Here is a 15,287-nt window from a genome sequence, read left to right as displayed (position 1 = left end):
AATGCCTAGGTGAGACACGGGCTGAAATGCTGCCCCAGCACAGCCGTGCTCCAGCATGCCTTGGCAGCGAGCACGATGGGGCAGAGGGGATGTCTGTTTGAACTCTGTTTGCCCTGCCCTTCCAGGGCAATTCTGGTGCCCGGGAAAGGGCTTCGCCACAGGCTCCCTCAGGTAATTTCATCCTGTTCCTAACTAGAGAAGCTTCCTCAGAGCCCCAGTCAGTTCTCCCCTTTAAATCAAGAAGAAGTGCCTGCAGCACTGTCAGTGCCAATGGAAAATCTGAAGGGCTGGCCTCTGCAGAGCCCCTAAGTTGACTGTTCCAACCCTCCTCCAGCCAGCTGTCCTAGAGCAGCCATGTTGTACATCGGGGTTTATTTATGTGCTTACTCTGGTTCTCAGTGTTTCACTCCAGTGATCGAAAACCTGGCTAGAAGAATCCAATTTTCTGCTGACTTTATTTTGCCACCTTTAGTACACAGATCAAAGACCTTCTCTTAGCCCAACACAGCACCATAGTGAAGGTCAGCTACCTTGGCTTGCTGAAAACACCCCCTGAAACTGCCCAGGAGCGTCTACTCTTTCCATTGTCCTGGTGGTTTGAAAAACTATTTAAACTTACAGGGCAGGAGTTTGTTAGCAGCGGTGGCAAACTATGAAGTCACTGTTCTTCCAATGTTGGTGTGTATTTACTCTTACCAGTGCTGGCCAGCTCGCATACAGTACCCATCAGTCCGCTTGCTCTGCTGGCTGAACATTCAGAACCTTTTTACAAAGCAGCCGAGTGAGCTGCTTGGCAGAATTCTCTCTCTTTTGGTGGTTGGTTTGCATAAAAGACAACAACTTCTAAGAGTACAGCCTGCTGTTACCATCACGCAATCATACAACTCCTGCCAGCTGAGCATCGTACAAAACCTCACCAGCATCAATCAACTGAGTCTCATCGCTATATTACAGACAAGGAAACTGAGGCACAAAGGCTAAGGGACCTTCCTGATAAATCTAGCTGCCTAATTCAGTCACTGCCTTAGTTTGCATACCCTTGCTGCTTCTTAGAGAGGGCAGGTAAATAGAACTAATGGACGATTAATGCTCCTGCCAGCTGGGCACCCTCTCTTTAGCATCGCTTCAATTTGGAAAGTCAAAAAGAATGAGGGAAAACTGCTGCCATGATGTTGGGTGTAGAGTGGGAAACATTCTTCATTAGCAACAATTATTTAGGTAGGATCACAGTTAGTACACTGTCTGCTTTGCACCCACCAGAGCAGCCAAAGTCCATGAAACTGGCAGCTAGGGGAATTCCTGGGGCCATATGAGTGGGGATGCAGCTCCTGTGCCCTCCTTTTTCCCCAAGTACAAGGAGTCTGGCCTAGTAAAAGGGGTTGTGACTCTTCTGCTGATGCTGCAATGACTCTGGGGCACCATTGGTAGCTGCATGGCCTGTGAAGCACCCTTGAATGCTTCTTGACCAGCCCAGCAGCTCTGGACCGGATTTTCTTCCCACTGTTAGCATAATATGCAGTGGAGCCATTTTTTGGATGAAACCATTCACTTAGTGTCCCAGGCGATTTAGCCCTGCTGTGCGCCACTCGACAATTTATGCGTTACACCCTGGACATGGCTGTGTGTAATTGTACTTGGGTGCTGGTTTTGCTAGGAATTTATTATAGCTGCATGCTGTACTCAGAGATTTCTATGTATTTCTATGTATGAATTGCATTGATTCGCTTTCAGAACAATTACGCCTGTTAGGCTGATGTAGTATTTTATCAGACAGTATCTGCTTGGTCAAAATGAATATATACTACCTTCATTTCTTACGGGGTGCACGTGCATATTATTGTGAACGCTGTGGCTAGACAACGATGTAAGCACTGAAAAGGTTGTAAGGTGGTCTCTCAGCTAGACTTTTGGTACTCTATGGCCACTGCCTAACCTGAGGCTGGAAGGATTGACAGAAGGGCCATTGTGGAAGGTCTGATGTCCCACACATCACTGATCCATCACTATGCATTTCCCAGCTCCCCATTTGCGATAGCTGCCTGCCCCAGTCATCAGCAAGGACTAACCCCAGACCTCTCACCTAACTATCAGGAACTGCTGTTGCTTGAGTTAAGGGACTAAATCCCTTTGTTAGCCGAAGCCTGTAGCACTCAAAAGCTCTACATGGAACCAGTCACTTGAGAGAAAGGAAACAGACCGAGTTAATGAGCGGAGAGGCACATCCTCCACTCAGAAAGTGAATTAAGTACCTTTTAGCAAGGCTGCACCCCCACAGCTCCTGCTGCAGAACCAGGGCCTTCATCTGCAAGCAAAATAGCTGAAAAATAGTAGAACCAAACTCCTGAAAGATGTCAGCAGTATGATGGTGGGAACACTGAGCGCTAGTTTTCTTTTTTCCCTGAATAATTGAACATAATATAAATCCCAGAATCCATTGGTTAAAGCTGCTGGTTTAATTTGCATCTGAACATAGAGCAGTACCTTTCCTACATGCATGGTCCTAGCACGGTCTCCTTCCAAACTTGCAGGGAACAAGGGAAAAAGGATATCTTCATTTCCATAAAACTTAGGGCATTTTGTAGAATTGAAATGTGGAAGATGTAACATGGATAAAGTGATCACCTCAGTCTGCATTCTTTACACCCAATACAAAATTTAAAATTTTAAACACTATTTCTAACTATCCCAGAAATACACATATTGAGTACTGAAATCATAGCCACTTCAATATCAGTCCTGATGATATGTTGGCAGATTCAAAGTGACTCGCTAATTTTATTTTTCACTGCTCACTATTCATTAGTCCAGAATTACAGGCTAACACTGACCCATTGCTGAGCTATGGAGAAATTTAAATTGTAGTCAACTCTTCTGTGCTGCGTTTGCTTGCTTGCAGGGTGAATTCAGTAACACATTTTGAAAGTTAGAGTATGTCTGCACCGTGAAGACTGTAACACCATAAACTCTGTTGCACAGCACTGTAATAGAGACACAGCTCACCCAACACAGGGATTTTCTTTAGGTGTGGGAATACCACCACCCTGAACATAAGCTCCATCAATGGAAGAACGTCTCTTCTGCTGACACAGCTGCATCTAACTGAGGGTCAGTTTTCACTCCCCTTACTGAGGTAGCTATGCCATTTCAGCTCTCAAGTGTAGACCAATCCTTAACGTAGACTCAGTATTTCTGGATGGTCCACAGAGATTTACATCTTGTTCTGACCAGTCAAGATCAGTGGAACAGGATTTTTATAAACATGGTTGAAGTGGCTGAGGATGTTAAATTCCTGGATCTCTGAAAGCACTACAAGGAACCATTACCAACACAAAACCCGATACAGGAGCTATATTTGTGACACACACATAAATGGGATAGTGCTTTTCTTTACTGTAACTCTGTGAGATGTACAGAGAAGCATAATGTTTTACAGAAAATAATGCTTTCCATTCAGCTCAAGACATTCACGTGTGACCATCCAAATAACGAAAGTGACATTTTCACTGCTTTGTTTGCAATGTTCCAGCATGGTGGGTTTGAGCTAATATTAAGGGTTTCAGTGGATACATTCCCTTTTACTCACTCTTTACAAGGGGAACACCTCTGTCTCTAGCCTACTTCTTTTTCTTTTTATACTCTCATTATCACAATAGATTAAAGTGCCCAAATTGCTCCAGCACCTATTTCTGCAAGTGGGGAAAAAAGTAGGAAAACTTGAATGTAAGGGGAGAAGTCCAGAATGCTACCAGCTGTGCCTTCTAGAAACAATACTGCTGAAGATTAAAAAAAAAAACAAAACAAAAAACCAACTCTCAAACAAGTGTAGTTTGGCCACTGAGTAATTAGGGAGTGTCTGATCTATTGTTAGTATTGCCCACAGGGTCTGGTTTTAAACTCACTGAAGCCATGAGTCTTGCCATGTAGTTCAATGGGCTTTGGATTAGCCCTCTGTTCTCTAGTCCCTTTATCACTTACTGATGCCACTACTCCTTTTTTTTTTAAAAAAAAACCTTTACAGTAGAACTCGGACACCTTTGGAAGGTCTAAGCATTTGCAGCTCAATCTGCAGCTATACCTAGTCACGTAGCAGAAGGATGCTGTGCACTCTAATTGCAGGTAGGGTAAAACACACACACTGTTTACAAGCTAGGTAGGCACTGGCAAACAGCCCTGTAAAAGACATGTGTTTCCATTCACAAAGCATACTGAACCTACTAATACTATTTAGGATTAGCAGACTCACTCCTAGTAGCCCCTAAACCCACTTGGTCTCTGCATTAGCATTCAGATTCTATCTTTAAAATCACACACAGCAGGTTCTTGGTTGCTTCTCTGATGTCTCACTCATGTTCAAAGAACTCATGACAAGCGGAAGTGACCATGGCAACGAAGGTTACAAATTCCTGGAAGTCGCATTCAGCATCACCATCAGCATCCAGTGTCTCCATCACCTTGTCCACGGTCTCCTGATCTTTAATTTCCTATTCCAAACAAGAGAGAGCAGTTATAGCTGGTGAACAATGGATGGGACTGGGAATAGGATTTAGGAGACCTCGGGTTCATAGTCAGGTTATCTGCAGACAGAGCTAATAATAGACATCACCTTATAAGCTTCCAATGGAGCTGATCATACTGGATAGTCTCTGCTTTCAATGTTATTCAAAGCACAGACAAAGAAGCATCCCTTTCTTAATTTATCCATCCAGTGCAGCCTTCCAAGCCCCAGCATGGGACTGTGATTCCTTTTACAGCTTTCTCCTAATAGAGTCCCACTGAAGTAGGAACCGTCAGCCATTGGCTTGCTGCATTGACCAATCTGTAGAATCAGTCTGGAATAACTGTTTATTTTTCCACAGAAGGATGTAGGTGGTGGACATTTAAATCTAATCTAACCGGCAACTTTGTTGTTCCTAAATGAGCAACGCAGAGGCTGCAATTTGGCTGCTATTCGGTACAATGGGGTGATACCTTAAAGAAAAATGAGACCAAGCAGAAGGTTCACAAAGGGGGAACAGGACCGCAAACACATCCTGGCGCTAACATGACTAACACCAAAACTGAGCACAGTGCATTATAACACAGGCTGCCCCTCGACTCAATGAATTTGAGTCACCAATTTCTAGAGGGCTGGCATTTTTTAAATAAAGTGATTAAACAAGTGATAATAAAACTTCTTAAAATCCCTTCCAAATAGGACATTAACTGGGGAAAGCACCTTTCGATATTCAGTGCCAGGGGTAGAAACTTCCCCGCTGCCCTTCGGTATCTGTGCCTTTGTTCCCAATTCCTGAGAAGGGTGGGGTTTTTGTTGTGTTGTTGTGGTTCTGATTTGCCGGTTTGTAATGAGGCAGTACACAGCAGAGGCAAAACCGTAGGCATCACTGGAAATGGGCATTAGCCCAGCAGGGATTTGGTGGCTCACAGCAGCACCTAAAGCTGCAGTTTAGGTACCGGGACCTGAGTCTTTGTGCTTTCCCCCCACAAAGGTGACCGGCTGGCTCTTGATGCCTAGGCTGGACCCTCAAAGGGAGCACTGGGGAAATACCCAAGACTGGCAAACAGACAGTTCCGCAGAGAGAGCGCTGCCGGCCATCCAGAGGCTGTATGCTTTGCCTTTGGAATAAGCTGACTTGCCTTTACTGCCTGTCCTGTGAATAACCTTTAAACCAGGACAGTCTTCTCCCGACTCCCAAGAAACAGAGTGTAAGACAAATGCTGAAGTACTGGAACCAGGCCATTGCCCTGAGCTCTTTGAGAGACCCAGCTTGAGCAAATCTCCTGTTCCCATTGCCACGGCAAGCAGCCTGTTAGCGAAAACTATTTCCACAAACAACAGGAGAGCGGAGAGCTGCAGAAAGCCACAGTAACATTGCCAGGCAGCATGACATTTGGCGTACAATGGTGGAAAGGGCACGTCGCTGCTCAAAGGCAATACTCACGCCTAAGAAGTGGGCGAGTTCATTGTTGATGAGCTCCTTTAATTCCGACTTCTTCAGCTTGTGCTTGTCGCCCTCCTTCCCCGAGTACTGGTGGAAAGTGTCAATGATGGCAATCATGGCCTTTTCCAGAGCTGACATTGCAACTGTGGAACTTGCCTAAAAGGAAAGGGATTGGGAGGAAACGCCATGTTAGGCTAAGCATGGGGGAGGGGGTTAAATGCCTGGTTGCCTTCTCAGGGCAACAATAAAACCCTTGGCCCAACAGCATTATGTCAATGGGCTTTGGATCAGCCCCAAAGGAGCATTCAAGGACATACTGGGGAAGTAATGCCTGAAGAGCTAACCGTCTATGGAAACTGATTTCAGTTGATGCATATCTACACTAGGCAGCTTTTAGCGACCAAGTGGTGTCAACACAATCTTACCGCTAAAAGTCAGCTTGCATGAATGCTGTTTGTCGGCAAAATACTTGCACCACCAATGGGTGGGTTTGGCTTTGTCAGCAGGAGAGTGTTCACCCTTTCGCTGCTGTGCTCATGGTGGAAGAGGTTTAATTACTTGTGAATGACAAAAGTTTAATCAGTCCAGTGGGGATGCAGACACAGCCAAAGTTAAGGATAGATGTGGGAAATCTAAACATTGTTCTTACTTTAAAACCTTGGGTAAGAGCCAGAATATTTGTATATTGCTGAACAGTCAGCACAGACCTAATGTGAAAGCGAGGGCCCTGCAGTATTAGCTAGGGGTGCTGGAATCCACTGACTAACAAAAGTCACGTTTGCAAGGGAGATTTGCTGGGTAACAACCATAGGGCAAGGGCAGCAGGCTTGTATAATTTTCGGTGGTGCCCAGAATGATTCCAAGCCCCCGCCCCCCTAAAATTGATATTCTTTTCAAAATGTAAACCTGGACTGGAAACTGCCTTCCTCTGCCCCACAACCCCCAAGCTCCCTACACTCAGCTCACTTCCCCACCTGCGCCACGCCGATGCATCAGCTTCTATTCTCTCCTCTCTTTCCTGGTCCACCCCCGGGCTGCTTGAGATGAAGGAGCACAGTCCAGTATAGGAGTGAGCAGCAAGATCAGCTACTTTGTGCATCCAGGTAGGTCACTTTCCCCACAAGGCTGTAGGAGGTGCAATGGGGAGAAGAACAGGGGCACAGTGCAGAAGGCACAGCACAAGTTTTAGGAGCACAGGAGGGAGGTGTAGGCATTGGGGCAAAGTTGAGCATAATGCAGGGAGAAAGGTGCAAGGGTTGGGGAAGGGGAGCGTGGGAAGCTTATGAGGGGCCCAGGGAATGGGGGCAGCACCAAAATGCTAATTTGCCCAGGGTCCATTTCCCCAAAAGCCAGCCCTGTGCAAGTATCTGAGGGGTAGCTGTGTTAGTCTGGATCTGTAACAGCAACGAAGGGTCCTGTGGCACCTTATAGACTAACAGAAAAGTTTTGAGCATGAGCTTTTGTGAGCACAGACTCACTTCATCAGATGCTGGTCTTGGAAATCTGCAGGGCCAGGTATAAATAAGCCAGAGCAAGGGTGGGGATAACAAGGTTAGCTCAGTCAGCAAGGGTGAGGCTTACTACCAGCAGTTGATCTGGAGCTGTGAACACCAAGGGAGGGGAAGCTGCTTCTGTATTTAGCCAGCCATTCGCAGCCTTTGTTTAAGCCAGAGCTGAGGGCATCGAATTAGCCCTGTGCAAGACACTCACCCAAGAAGCAGCTGGTCAGATGCAAGGCTGACCATTCCTCCCACACTACAGGAAACCCCTTTGTCACACTTGGGGGTGGGATGAGAGGGGAGCTGCCAATCATGTCATATCCTCCTCCCTTCTGCCGCACAGGTAGAGAAACCAGGGATCACCAGGCACTGACCCTTGGCAGGTCCTTTGCAGCTCTGCAGGAGGCAGCTTTTAAACCCTGGTCTCTGAACATTGCTGGAGTAGAGCACCCAGGACTGAATATTTATGGGGCTGGGCAGCAGCAGCCTTCTAACTCCCCACCTATGCAGAGGGGTTTGTCAATTTCACCATCAAACCAGAGAAGAATGCACAGTGGGGCGATGGGGAGGGCATAACTATTTGTCTGGAGAATCCCCAGACATCCCTGATGTTTGAACACAAGTTTTGCACCTTTATCTCCACTTTGGCACAGTACAATAAATAGCAGTAGGCTGTTAAGACTTAAACATGGTGTAGTCAAAATACACAGCCCTTAGCAATACTCCAGTGGTGAACTGAATTTTTTCTGTGAAAGGGTACTGACAGCCTGGCTTTTCAGTGGGTGGGCCACCATGCTGCAGAGAAGCATTGCATGCTAAGATGTCAGGGCAGATCCTCAGCACTGCCAGAAAAAAAGAATTTATTTTTACAAAAAGCAGCAAATGAAGGTCTGGAAAACAAAGTTTCCTGACAACTGAAGTGCCACAAAACTGTTCTCCTATAGATATTTGGTTTCAGTCATCTTGTGTGGCTCGTTAAAATACAAAATTGTGTCTGTTCAATCCAGAGACTGATAATAATGCAAAAGAATTAATCTTTGAAACTATCGGTGACCATATAACGTATTGCTGCAGCAATTACAGCCACTGCTTAGGATGTAATGGATTTTTAGCTATTTTAAAGCAATTTAAGAGCTGAGAACAAGACAGCCAGCCCTATGGGAAGAGCCAGCTTTCTGCATACCACAAGGAATGTTCCATGGACCTTTCTTGGTCTGCAGCCCACAAATTGGGAATTAGAGACTTATACAGTTCTCTGAGGAACACATCACCTCAATCCTGGCATTTTTTAAAAGGTTCTGCTTTTTCACACTTTGGAGATTGCAAACACCTGGCAAATACTGCTCTCAGTATGAAAAGAGTGTGTGTTTCTCCCAGCACAGCATCTTTTCCCTACATTTGCTGTAGAATCACAGTACCAGTTTCCTGTGCTGAGATTTATCGCCTTGTCTCAAAAAAAAAAACCTTTCCTTGCTTCAGAACAGAAAAGCTTGCAACTTTTGTCTTATCACACAACCTATCTCAGACAATTAAATAGCACTGGGGTATGCCAATGTGTAAATACATATCTATTTGTCATGCGCATTGTGTAAATTTTCTTTACTATAGCACGTGCTTTGTGTTTATGTAATGTCAAATCTTCTGCTCTGCTGATTAGGTCCATTTTCAGTCTGCTTGCATGCGTATGCTGTACATTTCTGTTTACAGGGATTTATGAAGTTATTGATATATTCTCCAGCCTTTTCTTTCTTTTCTTTCCTAGATTTGGTTAGCTCTGCCTTTGTTACCTGATCGTGTAACCTGTTTGTCCCCAATTAACAACCAATAACACACGATGGGAGCCCGGTCTCATAAGCACTAAGTGTGAGCAAGTACGCTCATTTCCCTTCATTTTGCACTTACTGCAAATGGACTATTTCATATGCTAGCTACAGAATTTAACTGATTTATGACCTTACCTCCTGAAATCACACGGGTACTATTTCTTACAGATTTCATATAATGAAACCCCCTTCAAATATTCTGATGTAAAAGATGTAGAAAAACAGCCCAAAAATTTCACACTGCACTGAGGTTAAGAAAGGTTTTAGTTAATAACAAACTCCACCTTCGACATTGCTGAGAAAAAGATACAATTCATGCTCTTTGGAAAAGTTACAGCAAGTAACTAGTATTGCTCCTCATTTATTCAAATCAATATTCCCTTATGGTGTAATGGATATTGTTTGATATACTCAATTATGTAGTATCATTGTCTAACTTGTTCACCTTTCTAGAGACAACATGCACGAAGGGTGTGCCTCAGCTCTGTTTTAGCTTCTTTTAAGTGTTTATCTTAACAAATCCCCAGACAACAGTTCCAGTCTGAGTTTTGGGAGGAAGGGTAATCACCCTTACTTCAATAATTATGTTGTTTTATACCCCACCTGCATAAATATGCTGAATTAGTATTTCCTAACAAAGTCATTTCTTTCTAAAATTCATAGTGTTATTTTTGCTACTCACCTTCTTTCTGTTCCCACTTTTTGATGGAGTCAGAGCAACCTATTCGAAGGCTGCAATGGAGGAAGCTTCTTATTTCAACTGTGGGGGAGTGGAGCAATACATCCAGTAAGATGCAGTGCTTCTGCAGAAGAGCAGCAGCCAATGAGAACCTGAGGAGGGGGTGGGGGTAGGAAGGAGGCAGCTGATTCTTGGACCTGATTTCCTGGAATGAGTGGAAATACAAACAAGGGTGCATTGAGCAAGCTCTTACCCACATCAGTTTGCTGTGGGAGCTGTTAACTGATGCCTTGGTACCAGTGAAAGAAAGATCTCTTGTATGGAAAAGTGGACAATCAGCTTTTTAGTTGCTAACCAGAAGTTTATCCTGGATTTCTTGTTATTGATAAGAAGGAGGCATTAACTAACTGCAATAGACTGCATGTGTCAGGCCTCGGTGACAAAGTGGAGGCAAGGATTAAAACTGGAAGAATGACAGAAAAATCACAACTATGTCTTTTTCAATAGTTATCAGTGCTAACACAGCTCAATAACAGCAGTGCAGAGGTTACAGATCTGCTGCTCTGGGGAGATATCAAACAGTCAAGGAAATTAAAATTAATTGCCAATTTTTAGGAATGCCAAATGGGTTCAGATAAAACATTGGCTGGATCAGTACTTAAAATTCAAACCCAACCTCTTTTTAAAGTAACAAATAGTTTGGTTAGCTCTGTTACAGACACTCACTTTATTTTCCAGATGTGAAGAAGTGGGTCTGTTCTACAAAAGCTCATCACCTGATAAATCATTTTGTTAATTTTTAAAGTAGTACAGGACTGCTGTTTTATTTTGTGAAGATACAGACTAACACAGGCCCCTCGCTGTGACTACTCACTTCATTAGTCTCTTTTCTTGCCAGGCTGGAGAGAAGAAAGGCCATGAGAGAGAACCAGCTTGGAAGCTTTGCAGGAACAGCCTTTCTTAGGGTTTGATACTGCCCCTTCCATGTAAAAGCAACAGGAATAGCCATAGGCCTAGCAGATCTCATGGAGTCTCTGGCACTTCTCCTTTCTCAGGGTCAAGATCAATGTTCCCTCATTTGTCCCAGCCATGTGCAGAATAAATTTTGTGCACATGTGCACCACACACGGAAGCGCATGCTGCCTGCTGCGCGTACTCTGGTAATCGGCTAGGTGGCATTTGACTCTCTCCTGGGTGGCCACCCAAGTGCACAGCTCAGAGAGAGCGCTGGTCAAGGCACTGTTTGGGAGTTTGAGATTTTATTAGTCCCCCTCCTCCCACACAGGCTTGGTGTTGGTAAGGCCTGCGGTGTGGAAGGGGTTGTCCGTGCTGCGAGTATCGTTCTAATGATGGATGGTGGGGTTGTACGACAAAGTCCCTTTCTGCAGAGAAATGGGACTTAGTTGCAGTTTTAGCATTTTTCATGGTACCCAAAGTGCTTAGAGCCCCAGAGCTTCCCTGGGGCAGGTAGTCCCTGGGGACCAGAACTTTCCTGATGAGGAAGGCTCTGTTCTGCTCCATTCACCGCCCCCCACTTAGACTGTGGCTGGGAAACTCTCGGCATTGCTGATGGGGGACTCAGTACCTTGCTCACGGACAGTGCTAGTGACTGCAGCCCCCATCCTACCGTCCCTGTGGAAGTGCTCAGTGACAGTTTTCTCACAGACAGGATGCTGACTTATGGGACTATGCTGCATCAAGGGCAGTCTTAAAGCTTGTTCCATCATTAGAGTCTGTCCTTAATATCCCTCTTCTCCAGACCCTTCCCTCAAAAGAAGCACATACCTTTCTATAACCCTATGGAGCATTCCTCGGTCACTGTGTGCCTGTAGTTCCGGGAGAGGCTCACAGGCCTTGGGAGGAAGAGGTATAAGGGCAGCCGCAGAGGGGAAGATGCTGTTTTTAATGATAGAGGCCCCATTGTCTTGAGGACATAGCAGGGTACCTGGATGGCCACCAGCCAGCTGCTCAGGGCACAGCTATGTATGAGAAATGGGGGCATTTCAGCTCAGGAAAGGAGATAGCCTGGCCACTAGATGTGGAACAGCCATCCCCAGGCGCACCAGAGAGGTCGTTTGCCAGCCACACAAAGGGCTGAACTGTCTGTTGGTCAGCTGGTGTCTCCCAGGCCTGCATGCTGGCTTCCCGGGCCCGGCCACATGCGCACGGGTGCAGGTGCAGCTACAGAAGGCAATCCCCAAGCCCCAGCCCCACTCCCTTCTGCAACCTTCCCTTCTCCCCACTTGCTGTGGAACCAAGACACCTGACCCCAGACTACCTCAGCAGCTAGGGAGCTGAGCCGCTGTGACACAGCCCCAGCCCTCCCTGGCACCTGTAGTGAAAACTCCTCCCACCTCAACTCCCCTTCCAGCCCCCAGATAAATCAGTTCCCAAGTGGCAAGTTCTTCTCTGACTGCTGTAGCTCAGGGCTGGCCGATGACCATCAGAGTCCCCTTTCAACCAGGCAAGTAGTAGTAGGATTATTATACTTTGCACCCTGAGCCCTGCATCCCTTTGTGGGGTGAGGATGTTACTGAAGTGTGTATCTGTGTGGATGTAGGGTTAATGCAAAGTGATAATTAGAGGGATGGGAAAAGGGAAAGTTGAAGAACGTGAAACCCTTTTTGCAGAAGCACAGATGCTACCCACTTAACTGGTCTCTATTAACCCCTTAGGTAGACCCCAGTGTCATATGGTGCAAGAGGAAACAGGTGGGGATGGGGAAAACAAGGAAGTATGCATTGAGAGATAAAGGATGGCAGAAAACACAAAATCAATAGTGCTGACAAAAGCCAGCTAGCAGACACTGCTTAAAATGGTGACATGCAGGAGGGCTTGGAGCCCAGGTCCTGTTCTCTCTTCCTGGGCCAACGCTCTACAACAAATCACTTTTCCTGCTGATTGGTAGCTGCTAACAACGCTCAGGACCTTGAACGTCAGGCTACAGCCACCATTAAAGAGGAGCTGAGTCCACTGGAAAACGCCTGTCTGTGGCAAGAAGCCCCTCGCAAAGGAAACTGGAATCTGAGGTAAGTAATGAAGGTCTTCTGGAGTCATCACAGGGTGGACGGTGTCTCCTCCATCTGGACAGCTCCACAAGGGGCTCTGAGTTGTGCACTGACTGCCACGCAGACAGAGAGCACCACCCGTAGCTGAACATGGCCTTTTATTGACTTTCTGGCAGGAAAGTGGGAACTTTCCATTTAGTCAGCTGGGGAGGTGAAGGAATTCTCAATGCTAAAGGAGGAAAACCAGGGGAATGGCTCAGGCCTTGGAGACAGGAAAATCCAGTCCTGACTAGTTTAAACTCAGTTTTATATAAAAAAGATGGATTCCAGGATCACATTAGCAGATTCTATTTTGTTTAATATTCCACTATAGATTTCCTCTCTCATAGGGACGCCCTAAGAACAGTGGCTGCCCTACTCCTGCAAGAAAGAGACAACTGGCAGCTGCAGCTGTAAGCCATCTGCTGTGGCTGAGGACTCTAGTTTCAACTCAGCCTCAGGGTCCTCTGGGGAATTGTGAATCACAATCTCTTAGGTAGCCCGTGGAATTGCTAGGGAGATCATTTTGCATTGACCTGTGTCCTCATATCCACGGCTAAAGGGCTTGGGGGGTTTATTAACATAGTGCCAATAAACCTTGTGAAGGCTGGGGCTTGCCTTCCCTAGCAACTCCTTCACCATCTTATCCCCCATGTGAACCATGCCAGCCAAGCCGCTGCTGCTACAGATGAGATCATTAGCATAGGTCATCAAGGACCCTTATGAAGTACATGCACTAATAAGATGCTATATTCCACTACACCCAGTCACGTGACGGGGCAGATCCGGGTATTATCAGTGTCAGAACCAGTGTTCACTATTTTTGTCCAGCCAGGGTAGGAGTAAATTTTGTTATGTGCACCAGTGGAGAGATATGCCACCAGCAGAAACATATGCTGCTGGCTGTGGGCATAGAGGGCACTCTGCTAGTCAGCATCTGAATCTCTCATGTGTAGCCTCCCAACTGCTCATCTTACAGGGAACACTGGTGAAGTGTCAAGTTTTATCCTGTTTCCTTCCTGCCCAAATTCTGAGGCGTAAAGGCACTTTGAAGTAGCACAGGCACGTCTCAGTGCTCACAGATACATGCATGCCAGCAACATGAAGTTTGATGCTTTGAAGTTGCTGCGGGGGGGAATTAGCCTAATGACATGCTGAATATTCACTGCAGCACACTTCATTAGTAATCTCCCATCACCTTGATTACCATGCCCCCTTTAAAGAAGCAGGCAAGTGTAGACATAGCCCAAGAATACCAGTCACTTATGGAAACCTCTCTCAATAAGAGACACACCTTTTAAAGCATTGGGAGCCTGGCATACCCAACAGAAGAAAACTTGTTCAGTCCCTTCAGTAGGAGAACAAGCAATAAACCAAGTGTACCTACATACTTATTACATAGTTTAGCAAAGAAAAGAAGAGGAGAACAAATGTTCCAACAACTGTAAAGGTGTTGTTACAAAGAGCTAATGATCACAGCTAGGATACTAATAAAAGAGTGAACAAACTCACAGCTGTATTCATGTCTGGCCAAAGCTGATGAGAAGAAACTGAGGAAGATTCACCTGCACAGCTCTCTGTAGCTTTGGTACAAGGCCTGATGATAAGAAAGGCCAAATGGGGCAATGCTACCAGAAGTCTCTGATTAAAGGCAGAAGAGCTCAGGTGCACCTCAAGTGGAGTGCCCACTCAAGACCTAATGCAGCCTTGGAATGTATAAGCAGGGAAATCTCCAGGAGGAGAGGGATTAATTTACTTCTCTTTGGCACTGATGCAGCCATTGCTGCAGTCCAGTGTCCAGTTCTGGTGGCCATAATCCAAGAAGGGCATTGATAAAGTGTAGAGGTTGGAAGAAGAGCCTCAAGAATGATTGAAGGCTTGGAAAATCTGCTTTATGTGGACAGATCCAAGAGCTCAGTCTGTTAAGATTAACAAAAGAAAGGTTACTCACCGTAGTAACGGTGGTTCTTCGAGATGTGTCCCCGTGGGTGCTCCACATTAGGTGTCGGGCTCACCCGGCACCGCAGATCGGATCTTCCAAGCAGTTTCTGCCGGACCGCGCATGCGCCGGTGTGCGCCGCTCCCTTGCACGCTCTTGGCCACGTGCGCGATCCGGTCCCCGCCAGTTCCTTGACCAACCGCCTCGGATGCTCCTGCAAAACACTAAACAGAGATCCAAAGTGGGGAGGATGGGCGGGTAGTGGAGCAACCACGGGGACACATCTCGAAGAACCACCGTTACTACGGTGAGTAACCTTTCTTTCTTCTTCGAGTGTCCCTGTGGGTGCTCCACATTAGGT

The 15,287-nt window shown here is 46.1% G+C and overlaps 1 protein-coding gene across 3 annotated transcripts in view; it reads right to left on the bottom strand.

The window, feature by feature from the left end:
• Positions 1-3,333: 3,333 nt before the first annotated feature.
• Positions 3,334-15,287, bottom strand: part of S100B (S100 calcium binding protein B) — a 34,684-nt gene continuing 22,730 nt past the window's right edge. The window contains exons 1-3 of one of the 3 annotated variants that reach the window (XM_075001169.1): positions 9,944-10,054; positions 5,940-6,095; positions 3,334-4,481 (exon numbers count right to left, since the gene is read on the bottom strand). In XM_075001169.1, the coding sequence (XP_074857270.1) occupies positions 4,341-4,481; positions 5,940-6,077 (279 nt within the window). In that variant the 5' untranslated portion in view covers positions 6,078-6,095; positions 9,944-10,054 and the 3' untranslated portion in view covers positions 3,334-4,340. Of the gene's footprint in view, positions 4,482-5,939; positions 6,096-6,913; positions 7,030-9,943; positions 10,055-15,287 lie in introns of those variants that run through there. The other 2 variants (XM_075001171.1, XM_075001170.1) reach the window with 2 other exon arrangements.

The sequence above is a fragment of the Carettochelys insculpta genome, chromosome 8, assembly GCF_033958435.1.
Source record: "Carettochelys insculpta isolate YL-2023 chromosome 8, ASM3395843v1, whole genome shotgun sequence".
Taxonomy (NCBI): Eukaryota; Metazoa; Chordata; order Testudines; family Carettochelyidae; genus Carettochelys; species Carettochelys insculpta.
The sequence above is the reverse complement of the archived record's forward strand: the minus strand, read 5'-3'. Positions and strand labels throughout refer to the sequence as shown.